This window comes from Pyxicephalus adspersus, chromosome 5, assembly GCF_032062135.1.
Source record: "Pyxicephalus adspersus chromosome 5, UCB_Pads_2.0, whole genome shotgun sequence".
NCBI lineage: Eukaryota > Metazoa > Chordata > Amphibia > Anura > Pyxicephalidae > Pyxicephalus > Pyxicephalus adspersus.
Genome location: NC_092862.1, coordinates 77,459,834 through 77,472,870, shown reverse-complemented (window position 1 = coordinate 77,472,870; position 13,037 = coordinate 77,459,834). Strand labels below are relative to the sequence as shown.

Here is a 13,037-nt window from a genome sequence, read left to right as displayed (position 1 = left end):
AGGGATCCCTATTAGATCCAAAGCTTTACCATTGCTCTCCATGCAGATGACATATTACTGACACAGACAAACCCACTCATCACCCTTCCTAATCTTCATACTGTCCGGGACGGGTATGGCACTATTTCTGGCTACAAGATAAGCACTTCCAAAACAAAAGCACTTCCCATTAACCTCCCGCCACATCTGCACACGCAGTTACAGTCCCAGTACCCCTACCACTGGAAAATAATTCTATTAGATACCTAGGGATACACATCTCCCCTATGGCTCTTTGTACAATGCCAACTATCCAACTGAGAACCAACTATCCAACCTATCTTTTCCGAGAAACTCATTCACTTCTCAATAAATGGCGACCACTCCCGATATCATTTTTTTGTCCGAATTTCCCTGGCCAAGAGTCCATTCTTCCTAAAAGGTTGTACTTTTTTCTACTCTCCCAGGTCCAGTTCTACGATCAGTCATGTGACAACTGTAGGCAGCTGCCCTTGATTTTACCTGGGGATACAAATTCCATCCACTGCCGAAATCTGTATTCTGCTCCCTTTGGGAGAGATGGGGGCTGGGTGTTACAGAATTCCTAAAATGTTATCTTGCGACTTACCTTCGACATCTAGCCTCATGGTCTACCTGCCCTAGGGGCCTACCGGGCCCTATGCAATTTACCAGACAAATCTGGACCCAGTGTAAAGTATTAGTTCTCAGCACCAGCCTCTATACTCACATCATTTCTATTTAACCCCCACCTCCCGGATAGACTTCATACCAGCTCTCTGTGAACCAGGGGAGGCTGCGGACCTCTCCCTCTTCTGCTATATACTATTGTTTATTAAACCAAACCAGGTACCTTCCCGTTGTTTATTTGATTATACCTGGACCAGTGTTGCATTCTTGCAATTAAATCGAATTAAACCACTTTCATATTGGTTTACTTTCACTCTTTATATCACACCCAAAATAAATTTATAGTACCTTTGGCAGTTACATTTTACACATCAATTTCTTTTTGGTTAACACGGTTGTGCGATTTCTCGAATCTCCTATTTGCGGATACTGTATTAATGGGACTTTGTCATTAACCCACATATTACCTGTTAAGTTAGTTGTATATTGTTTAGTATAATTTCCACTGGGCAAAGCAACCAATGCTACAATATTGTCAGAAATGTTTAATCTCAAGTATTGTATGAAAATGTTTTGTATTTTGAGAGTATATCATTATTACAATACCCTGTTGCCAAAAAACCCTCTCTCTGTACTATTTTCCTATATTGCTATTATTTGGGGCTGGCATATACCCAGTTAAGGGAATACTGCATTTACTGTGTACATTATTGACAATTTGGGACAAAACCACTGTTTCTCTTACCCTTTTTTCATAATTCATACCGGCATGGTTGAGCCATGGAGTTCCAGGGGCCTATTCCATTTTGGTCAGCTGATTCATCTATGTTCATGGCAGCTACTAGTCTTCGCGGATCTCTGGGGGGAGTTTGAAATACCTCGTACCAGCTTCTATGGTTATCTGCAAATCAGACACTACACACAGTCAATGGACGAATAACCTTACCTTTTCAGCTATGACAGGATTTGAAAGGATGTGTGCGATGGGCCCTGCCCAAAAAGGCTTCATTTCAGAAATCTATTCAATCCTAAATACAGAATCGGCGATGACTTTTGTCAAGCATTCTTACATGCTGAAATGGGAGCAGAATCTGGGCAACAAGCTTCCCCTGGAGATCTGGCAGATGATTTTGAACAAGGCTTGGAGGAGCTCCCTCTATACATTATACAAGTAAAATGTGTATAAGATCCTGATGCACTGGTACCTAACACCTGACAGACTTCATGCCATATTTCCCACCACTAGTGATCGATGCTGCATAAAAGCTGTGTGAGCTCTAAGAAGGGCCAAGGCGCAGAGTCTAAGCGGCAACTAGGTCTTCTACAAAGCCTCTAGTAGTGAGGATGTTGCGCTGCTGGTTACTACCAGGTTGTGGTCCTTGGTGGTGCATGGTACCAAATCACTAGGCAGAAGAATCGTCAAGGAAGGCCGGGGTAAGGGCAGGCAGCAAGCAAGAGAGGTCAGGTCACAAGCCAGGGGTCAAATACCAGGGATCTAGGAAATAAACACCAGTGACACAGGGGCCACTGCAGACACAGGGAACACAGGAGACACTGGAAGCAACAGGAGGCACAGGTGACACAGGAATATCCAGATATCCTCCAGAGAGGAACACTGAAACAGCACAAGGGAATATGCTGGAAACAACAGACAGGGCAACAAGGGGTTTTTGCAGGAGCTGGACAGAGGAAACACTGAATCAAGCAACAGGTGTACAGGAACTAACTCAACAGAACTAGGGGCTCGGCACTGGTTTAAGAACTATGCTCTGTATTGAAATGGTTTTGCAATGTATCGAAATGTTTCCCCATTGCACACTGAGCTTACTGATGTACTAGATGTTATTCACTGTTTTTGTCAATGTTTTCCTTCTTTTTCTCTGTCTCTCTTTCCCTTCCAGTTATGTTTCATCTTCATGTTAAATTGTATTTGTTAGAAAAACTCAATAAACATACAGTAAAAAAAAATAAATCATTATCCAGGCCCTAGGTGGTTAAGTTTCTGGGAGAGTTCAAGGAGGACTTCACCAAAGGACTGCTCAAAAATTCATGAGAGATAGCTAGAGATCGCAGACATTGTAAAGGACATAAAAAAGAGAGGCAGCCTTATATTGGAGACCATTTACATGAGTGACGGCTGGAGATCATTGCTCTCAAAGCCCCTTTAAAATCAAATCTTCCAAATCTGTGTTCTTTGCCAATCAGAAGAAAAAACATAGAAACAGCACAGAAAAAGGGTCATATGTACCAAAATTGCCCTTGACATCAGCCTCTTAGGTATGAGAGGTTTGCACAGAGACAAACTCTTTTTATTATGGTTCATCCAACCTTTTCCCAGGTATACAGATGATTTCAAAATGAATCAGTTAATGTACAAATCCTTGGCATATTAGTGTCTTTCTTTGACTGTTTTTGAACCATGTTTTCAGAGTGAAGTTTCTATTCGCTATTCCGTCATTTAAAGTGGACCTAAAACCCACTTTGCAAATTGCAAAATGAAAATATGATGTCCCTTCTGCAATAGCTGTCCTTAGCTGCCTATCACCACCAGCTGTCAAAATGGCTGTCAAATGGTTGCCAGAGAAAATCAGCAGTCCCAGATTCCCTGATATTCTAGTGTGTGTCGGGAACGATCGTAAGGAGGAAAAAGAGAAGAAGGAAGATGGTGGTGCCCTGTGATTGAACGGTGATAGCTGAGTAGTGTGGGTCTAGTTTTGCTTTAATACTGGATTGCCTGCTTTGGGCTAGTGTGCTTTGCAATTAAACTGTGCCTTCTGGATTATTTTGTATTGGTATGTGTATCTTCTAAATGTGTTGTTCTTCTGTTCTTTCTTAAGATGTATTACAGAACCATGTCACATAGCTAATTTATGCATACAGCAAATATAGGAAATATATATACAGTATAAACTTTCTGGGACAGTATAAACTTTATGAGACAGTAAAATATTAAAAAAAACATTAAACATAATATGATTGTTTTTGAAGCCACAGCCATTTATTCATTCTATTTAACACTGGTAACATATACATTTCAAATTGGCAGTGTATGTGGCACAACAATTTTGGAAAAATTAAAAAAAAGTTTATTAACAAGATTTAAAATGTGTGACCAATAACTACTATTACAGTGATATTGTCCCAAATGCGGAAATGCTGGGCACAGCTTATTGTACCCACAATATTGTATTTTAGCAAAGTTAGGTATTTAAAGCACAACTATGTAAACAATCTCAGTGATGAAAATAATTAAAAAAAACATGTAACCTAATAGAAGGCAACTAAATTAGTTTCACCAACCCATGTTTAAACATATTTGCAGTCTCAATCAAAAGATGCTCTGGCAGGTATAATCTAAAACTAACACTTGCTGGCAATACAGAAGCATATCCTGTGAAGGACTAGGGTCATTAACCTGTAAATGGTCAACACATACTCAATCTTGTCCTAACATTTCCCCATAATGTTTGATACAGGAGGTGCAGTAACATTATTCTGACTTACCAATTCCACGGACATTGTCACTTAGAACTGTAATGTTCTGAGTTAATGTTTTAAAAAGGCCTGGGGAGCAGGTATAACTAATTGGCTTTCAGCCACCTGGGAGCCTCACAGGGAGTGCCAGTGTGCTGGGAACAGCCAGTGCAAGCATATTATCACTCTTTCATTATTGGGTAAGTCCACTTAAAAGAAAAACATTTAGTTATAACTGACTCAATCAATCTGCCACAATCTTTTAATATGTCTGGTATAACTCAAAAAAAAAAAAGTTCCTTCATATTTTCTGTCTCTGTACCTTTTTACCTAAGAGTTGTGGGTGTTCTTGTCCACATTTGTGTTTTGTAACACTTTCTGGAGAATGAAATTCCCTCATGATGGCCACATTAGGTTTACAAACCTAGAAACTGAACCATAGGAAGTCTTACTAATATTGTTCTAAACATTCACAAGACTGTCAGGTGATTTTTTTTTTTTATACGATCAAAAACTGCAGTAACAGTAATATGTGTAACTAACTTTCAAACACTAAACAATCAAAATAATTTTTGTTTACGTTACATTGTGACTGTAACAGACAAGCAATATCTATATGGCACAGCATAAAGTAATTAGACAACAGCACCTATTGCAAAAATAATATTTCTCATTAGTAAGAATAAGGTGCTGCCACTTATTTTTAACTGGCCATAGTAATGTAAATGACATGCTAACTGAGCATGCATCACAAGGGCTTTAAAACATATGAGTACTGTTTTTCCTGCACAATATGATTTACATTTAAATGGTATAGACAAAAGCAGATATATTCAGATCCCTTTAGTTCATAAAAAAAAAGATAGTCTGAAGAAAATGTCACTAATATAATCATGCTTGCCCTCTTGGTAACATTACTAGCAGATGTTTGTCATGTGCCATACACTTGCTCACTCTTATGATGTTAGTAGATATGTGCATGTCTGTATTGTTACAGTAAAATCAGTTACAGTAGACCACTTTTAAATGTCATTATGAAAAATTGTATACACTCCTACACTACCACTGGATGGTTACCTGAAAGCAGCCCACATGCTCCATGTTACATAACCATGGCTAAAGAGGCTACAAAAAAAAAATTGTCAAAAATCAACACTAGTCAATGCAGCTGGCACAGCACAGTAATGTGAGATACGTGGTTATGAGTGCAAATAGTCTACAAAGACATACGACCCACCTGTGTTGCCACACAGGAAAAAGATATACTCTACAAAGAAGGAATCATGACCCCTACTGGCACCTCTAAGCCCTTAGCTCTGTAAACCATTTTGATGATACCTACCATCCAGAAAGCCTAGGAAAACCATCATCTAGGGTCTTTACTTGAAGTTACAGAGAGATCTCAGATGGAAAATATATGGGGTTCTATCCTCCAGAATAAGCTGAACGGACATCTGTTTCTGGTGGGAGATTTTTACCCGGTAGAAGTTGATTTCCTAGGCTGACTGCCACTCTTCTCAGAACTGTAGAAAGTAGAGCTAGACATTAGCCAACTGTAAAGTCAACGATCCTGGTTACCTAAAGTGCATTTACCTACCATTTCTGATTGGGTTGGTCTTTTGTGGGGGCTAGCTTAGGAAGGTCAATGCTAAATAAAATAATACAGCTATGTAAGCAGTCAAATAATCTTTAAAACTCCCCCTGCTCATAGAGTGACACTTACCTGGAACAGGCTGGCACAAAATGTTGAATGAAGATTGCTGGAGTCTGTGACCGCTTATTCTCTCCTATGGGGTAAATGTCATACTGTAGTTTTAAAGGTACACCCTGCCTCTTTGAATCAGCCAGGGAGTCTGGAAGTTGGCCAGAGGATACAGCAACCTCAGACACAGTGCTTCGCCCTCAAGAAACGAAATGTAAAGCCTGTCATGCTATTAGCAATTCTGACCGTTGTGAAGTGAACTAGAAGACACAGCCACCTACCGTATATCAACAGCTCGCAGGCCTATAACATGACCTGAGAGACCAACACCACTGGCTAACATTTGTGAGCCATAAAGGTGTTTCACCTAGATGTGGTGGATTACCAGGCTTTATTTAATAGGGTAGGTGACGTCACAGCCGTTAGAAGGTAAAAAAAAAAACATGAAAACATGAATCCTCGGTGCTGCTTTCAGTTTATCTAGTAACCATCCCATGAAAGTGTAGGAGAAGGAGATCAACCCATTAGTGTGCTGGCATGGAGCTGTCAGGAAAACTCTGTTTAAAGAGAACTCAGAACAATAAACATATTCCAGTATAGTACACCTATACTGGAAGTAAACCTCAATATTTCTGTATCTGCTTGTTTGTTTTTTGGTGCATTACGTGGAAAAAGTGACAACTTTCACAGTTTGACCTACAACAAGAAAAGTAGACTGTGACAATGTATTGCCTCAGTGTAGGCCACAAACTGCTATTTACACATGATGGCTTTTCCGTCCATCCACATGAATTCTAACAGCAAACATTTACACATAATGGAAATTGTGCTACCTGTGGTACACGTTCTTCTGCTTACAATAAATCAGAAAAATCCCAATACACATAACCTAAGGTTATGAAAATGTACTTGCATTGTGCACAAGAACATTTGTTGCTGGGTATTTGGTTTGTTCGATGATCTGTAGATTAAATTATGAATTCTTGTTCACACTATTGTTCAAAAATGAGTAATAGCAAAGTTCTTACTAAAATGTTTTATGATATGACCAGTAGCTGAGAGTTTGTTGAGTGCTTTTTCTCATTTACTAATATACTCCTTACCTTAACCCACAAGAAGTAACCTGTAATAGCTTTATAAGGACCTATACTTATTATCTAAAATCAGGTTATCTTTTATGAATTCATTACCATAGCTTAAAGAGGAAATCAAGTTTCCTAAAAGTTGTGCCAAAATATTACTGCAGCTATATCCAAAAACAAATACTGAAATCGTAAACAAAAATTCACAAAATCCTAAAAAATTGTGAGGTAAACATACTCAAAAACAAGGTGAGAATGTGTACATTAGTGGAAAGGGTCCATTTTACACAGCTCTATGAGAAACATGAGAAAGATAGAAATCCTTTAAGGTACAGCTTTTAGGGGTCCTTTAATGCTGTACAAACAGTTATAAATGGCTAATGGCGATTTCCTAGGGTTCACAAAGGCTATAACCTACATTGGCAGCATATACTTTGCTCCATAAAACTACATTTTTATATACTTTTGTTTACACAAAACGTCAGCAGCTAACCAAACATTTTATTTGACTAACATTTTAGAGAAATGTTAGTCAAATAAAAGCTGCTAAGCTGGTGTCAGTTTAGTAAATTTTATTAACCATGAAGTGCTCTGTTCCCCAAAAACCCTTATTTCATCATTGTCAGTGAGCAAAATGGTTGTTTTCCTAGTAGTGGTAAGGGAAAAAGCAAGCTAGAAGCAGAAATATACTTCACAGCAGTCAGTTGTCATGGTAACCAAAACAGAGTGTGAACATTCTATGTTTGCTATCTTCCTAACAAAAAAGTTAGTACATCTGATCTTGTATATAAGTTTATATATGGGTATACATTTTCAATAAGTCCAGTCATTGAAACACATTTGGTATCCAGCCAGAACAACTCTGAAGTGTTCTCTACAAAAAAAGGAAATACTATTGGCACAGTTTTACATTTTAGAGTTTAAAAATAATAATTATTTGTTAATGTATTTTTATCTATCCAAATTATTTGATTCTGTTTTAGGAAAGATTACAGAATAGGACCTTGGAAGGAGACTAAGAAAATTGGCCAAGTTGGTACTGGGCTTAATGGTCAGCACCATTCATTTATAAATTGTAAATATTAAATTTAGGCTGTAGTGAGAGGAATAAGGAGACATCAGTAGCAGAAATCATCAGATATTAATACTGCTCTTCCCCCAGTCCAACTAGGTCAACAATATATATTAATCAAGGTAGCTTACCTAAACCCAACTCTTAGCCAGAGGTCACGTTACTTAGAATTGATTCTGTGAGGGAATTTACCTTTGAACAGCTGTGCATATTTAAGGAAAAACATTTTAATTTATAACTGACTTAAAATCAAATGTACTAGAGAAATGAAAAAGTCCTTTTTCCAAAGTGTGCCTCTAGGCAAAACTTTTTTGAATAGAGTCAGGGAGGGTTTGATCTAGACTCATTTTACCCCCCCATATGTACTGGTGACCATTATCACTAAGTAAGGGTAAATCCAAATTTTAGAATTGTCCTCAAGAAAAGAGGTAAGTAGAGATCTTTCATTGTAAAGATCTGTTCCACAAACAATTGAAAAAAAGTCCTCAATGATACTGAGAAAGCAAAAAAAAAAAAAAACATGTTAGTACTTTAACCCTCCCCTACTCTATTTAAAAAAAAATTTATATTGGGTTTACATACAGTTTGTTCCCCCTGTACTTTGTTTTACACTGACATTATCAATATAGTTTTCTATAAATAATTATTTATGCTTTACAGTAGACCAGAGTTTAACAATGTATGTGCATTATTGATGAATCACATTAAAGCTTGCCCCATCACTTTTTCATTCACTCAGCTTTTCATGAGAAATGTTGCAGGACTACTTTATTGAAAAATATTAAGCTGTGTAGGATAATAAAATGTATAATATTTAGCTAATAAAATATTCTGTATAATGTTCATTTTCTTAAACTATTTACACATTTTAACCTTTGTACAAGATAAAAGAGCAATTTTTTTTTTACATGCATTATGTTGCTTTTTTACTAACTATAGTCTAGATCACTAGTTTTGGCCCATTATTTCCAATGAAATAGGAGACATTTGCTTTCCTAAAAAACACAGTGGAATGTAAAGTGACAGAAGGCACTGGAAAGACTCAGGTCCGGTGCTCTGATAATGAACACAAGAAATTCACAGTTCTGTCATTAAAAGTCTTTTCATCATCTTCTCTCTTTCAAGCTCACGTCTGCGTACCTCCGAACTGAAGGAGAAATAAAATAAGAGGAAACGTGTTTATGTACAAGTAAAACATTAACAACTTATGATGGAATTCTTCTAAATTAGCAACCTTTATACAATTGCTCTTAACGCTTGTACATTGTTGATCTAACATATTACTTTGTCTCTGTAGGATGGTAAATTGGCATATTTTAAAGGTATATTGTAAGCCAAACTCAAAAAACTAGTAAACACTTTATTGTTCAAAGGAATTAAATATTACAGAGATACCATGCAATGGCTCTTACCATGTTCAAGAAGTGTAATTAAGCAAACTACAGAGGCCCTACTTGCTTCCCAGTGGAGGAACACAGTGCAACATGATAATACCTGTTGCCCTGTAAAAGTGGCAGCAGGAACATTTGCAAGTAGAAAACAACAACAACACGTGTGTATGCATCTGTTCTGGTCAGGTGAAGGAGATTTTGTTTGATAGTTGATTATTTTCTGTTGTCTAATTAGCGTGATAGCGAGAGATTATGAGATTCTGATTTGTCAGTTTAGCAGCAACTATGTAATATGACTATTGGATTCATTTTGATTCTGTCACTAAAATAAATATTAACAGCAAACGATTCCCTGCAAAAAAAGACATTAAATAATCACCTCGTGCTGCGTATGCTGCCAGTCTTAAAAGAAATGAAGAAATTCCAGAAAATACTCTACAAGCTGACAATTCTGAGTATTGATTTTCTGATCCCACAAGGATTTATGTTGCAATATTGAATACAGCGGATAACTAGGAAATAGTCACTCCTGAAAGTTTAGGATTTGGGGGGGATCTGCAGTCAGCAGTTACTTTTTACTTCTGCGGACAGCATATACTCACTAGACACTTTGTTAGGTACAGCTTGCTAGTACTGTGGTAAACATCCTTTTGCCTTTAGAACTGCTATAATTCATCATGAGATAACAGATATAACAATGTGCAGGAAACATCGCACAGTAATTTTAGTAGATATTGACTCAATAGATTTTTCAGCTGTACATCCAGAACGCAAATCTTCTGTTCCACAATGTCCAAAAAGTTTGCTACTGTATTGAGACCAAGTGACTGTGGATGGCATCTGAGTACTATAAACACATCATCATGCTCAAGAATGCAGTTTGTGTTCATCTGAGTTTTGTAACATAGCACTGTTTCCTGCTAGAAGAAACCATCAGGAGATGGGTACACTGTGGTCATAATGAGATGGATATAGTCAGTAAGAATACTAAGGTAGGCCATGGCATTTAAACATTCAGTACTCAGTTGGTACTGGAGAGTCCAAAATTTGGCAAGAAAATAGCTCAATAAAAACATAATTACACCACCAGCAGCAGCCTGCACCATTGATACAAGGCAGGATAGATTAATGCCTTCATGCTTTAATGTTATTGACACCTAATTCTTACACTACAATCTGGATAATGCAGCAGAATTGATTCCCAGTCTTCTCTTGACTAGTTTTTGCAAACACTTGGGAATTGTAGCCTCAGGTACCTGTTTTTGGCTGATAGAAGCAGCATCAAGTGTGGTCTGCTACTGTATCCAATCTTCTTCAAAGTTTCATGTGTTCTGCAGTCATTACTGTTGCATTTGCTATCAGCTTGGACTAGCATGGCCATTTTACTCTGAACTCTGGCATTAACAAAGCGTTTTTGCACAGAGAACTGACACTCCTTATTTGTTTCCCCCTTTTGAACCATCCCGGGTAAATCCTAGAGATGGGTATGTGTGAAAATCCCAGCAAACTGGCAGCTTCTAAAAATAATACTCAGAAAATCCCATCTGGCATCATTGACTATACCATGTTCAAAATCAATATAATCACCACCTTTCTTTCCCAATCTGAAGCTTTTATATTCAGGAAATTTCCTTGACAATATCTATGCAATGTCTTTAGCTGCTGCAATGTGATTGGCTGATTAGATAATTACAGATCTAACAGGCATACCTAATACATTGGCTGGTGATTGTAAGGGTTTAATGTTTTCTTTGTAGGAAATGGTCATTTACAGATTGTCCTATCTATCATTTGCAGTATGTAACTAGTAAATTGGTAAATACAGTCCTTTCTATATATTGAGAGAAGTGGGAAAATTAAGCAAATCTACGTGTTTCTCTGATGACGCTAGCACTACTTTCAAATAGTGTCAGAAGTCAAAAATACATTCTCCCCAAAAACATTATGCTGAACCGGATAAATAATAATTGATACCTGTCCACTAAAGAAATATGTGATGAATGAGCTCCCTGCATTGCTTGTACTTGATTCTTTAATTGTCTGGATGGCACCAGGTGAATCGCTGGTGACATTCTCTTTGGAGATGGCTGTGCAGAGGAGTACTGTTGCATTGGAGTATCTAAAAAATCCACCTAAAGAAAGAAAAAAATATATTCCTTCTTTTATCCAGACATCTGTATGGAGTAAGGCAAAGGTTTAAACAGCATTAAAATGTTTATATATATTTTTATCTTTTATTATTTGAATGAAAAATCTAATAGAGATTAAAAAAAAACAACTTACCAATTGTTTAGCAAATCCACATCTTCTAATGAAACTGGTTTGAATATCTTCTGGTCTGTCTTTCTTTGATTGATTTTTGTATTTATTTATTTAGTTGGTTAATGTTAGGGTATAACCCCCTCTATAATTCAGATTAATTACCTCTCTACTTCTTCCCCCTTTGATGATCATAGTTATGTATAATTGAAGGTCCATAGTAAACAGGTAAAAACCTTATATTGCTGGGGGAAAGTTATTTCTCTATTCATAGTTTTGTCCATTTTTAGCTATAAAAAAATGTAGTTTGGTTTAAAAGAAAGATGAATCAATTTTGCTTTTCACTGTAATTTGATCATTTGACTACTTGATGATAAATGTATCATAGGCGCCTATGTGTTTCACCTTGTTTGTTATCAAGGTATAGGCACACAGTGAATACTGGCTAATGTATTTTCAAACAATTTTCTTTTAGATGGCATTTCTGTACACAAAAGAATATTATGAAACGTCTGTCCTACATATTAATAAATTCTATCTGAAATGTAACATAGAAACCATCAATTTTGCCCTGTTTAATATTTTGCTAGACCTTTTGCTAAACTGTTAATTCTCAAGCATTTTTACATGTATTCCTTACCTTTGCATGAAGTCCAATTCAAGCAACATATATATTGCAGCAATGAAGCATGCTTTGAAGAATGCTACTACTATAATGATACCATTTACTTATAAACCCATTAACATTTTGTGAAGTAATGATCCTTGCATATCTTTTCTTGCACTTTCCAGGAGAATATTACTGAGCAAATCATCTGCAATTAATGTTTTGATTATATTATTTTTATAGCAACAAACACAAGCAGTAAAAAAAGCTTGTAGACAAAACAATTCCACAATTCAGAAATACATTAAGTAGAAATACAGTGAGAGATGTACCCTTGAAAACAATAGTAAATCCCTTTTTCACTTAAGGTACATTTGGAAAAAAGTAAACCCTATTACACAACAGTTCGTATTTTGTTTGTGTATTGTGCTTTTGTTTATTAGAAGCCAATGACTGTTAGGAAAATACATGCTCGCAGACATGCGTTTAGCAGAAAAATAAAAAATGGATTTAGGATAATAATGAACATGGCATGTGTCCAACAAGAATGTTGTATAAATCCAGTATTCATGAGTTGGGATGCAAGAATACTTAATGGACCTACATTAGTTTTTCAGTTACATTGCTGCTTGTTTTCGTTTAGACAAAAATCAATGGTTAAAGAATTTTATAGAGCTTTGGATCATGTTGGCTATTAATTAATTAATGCAAAAGGTTTGAAATTTTAGTGATACCATTTTTTTTGCTAACTTTAACAGGAAACCTCCAGGCTGCCTTGGATTCAATCTTCAGGCTTTGTATAATTGTATTAAGCCCACATTTT

At 36.7% G+C, this 13,037-nt stretch overlaps 1 protein-coding gene across 1 annotated transcript in view; it reads right to left on the bottom strand.

The window, feature by feature from the left end:
* Positions 1-3,611: 3,611 nt before the first annotated feature.
* EPB41L4B (erythrocyte membrane protein band 4.1 like 4B) overlaps positions 3,612-13,037 on the bottom strand; it is a 159,830-nt gene continuing 150,404 nt past the window's right edge. Inside the window, exons 24-25 of the mRNA XM_072411912.1 lie at positions 11,323-11,480; positions 3,612-9,104 (exon numbers count right to left, since the gene is read on the bottom strand). Of these exons, the coding sequence (XP_072268013.1) occupies positions 9,035-9,104; positions 11,323-11,480 (228 nt within the window). The 3' untranslated portion in view covers positions 3,612-9,034. The remainder of the gene's footprint in view (positions 9,105-11,322; positions 11,481-13,037) is intronic.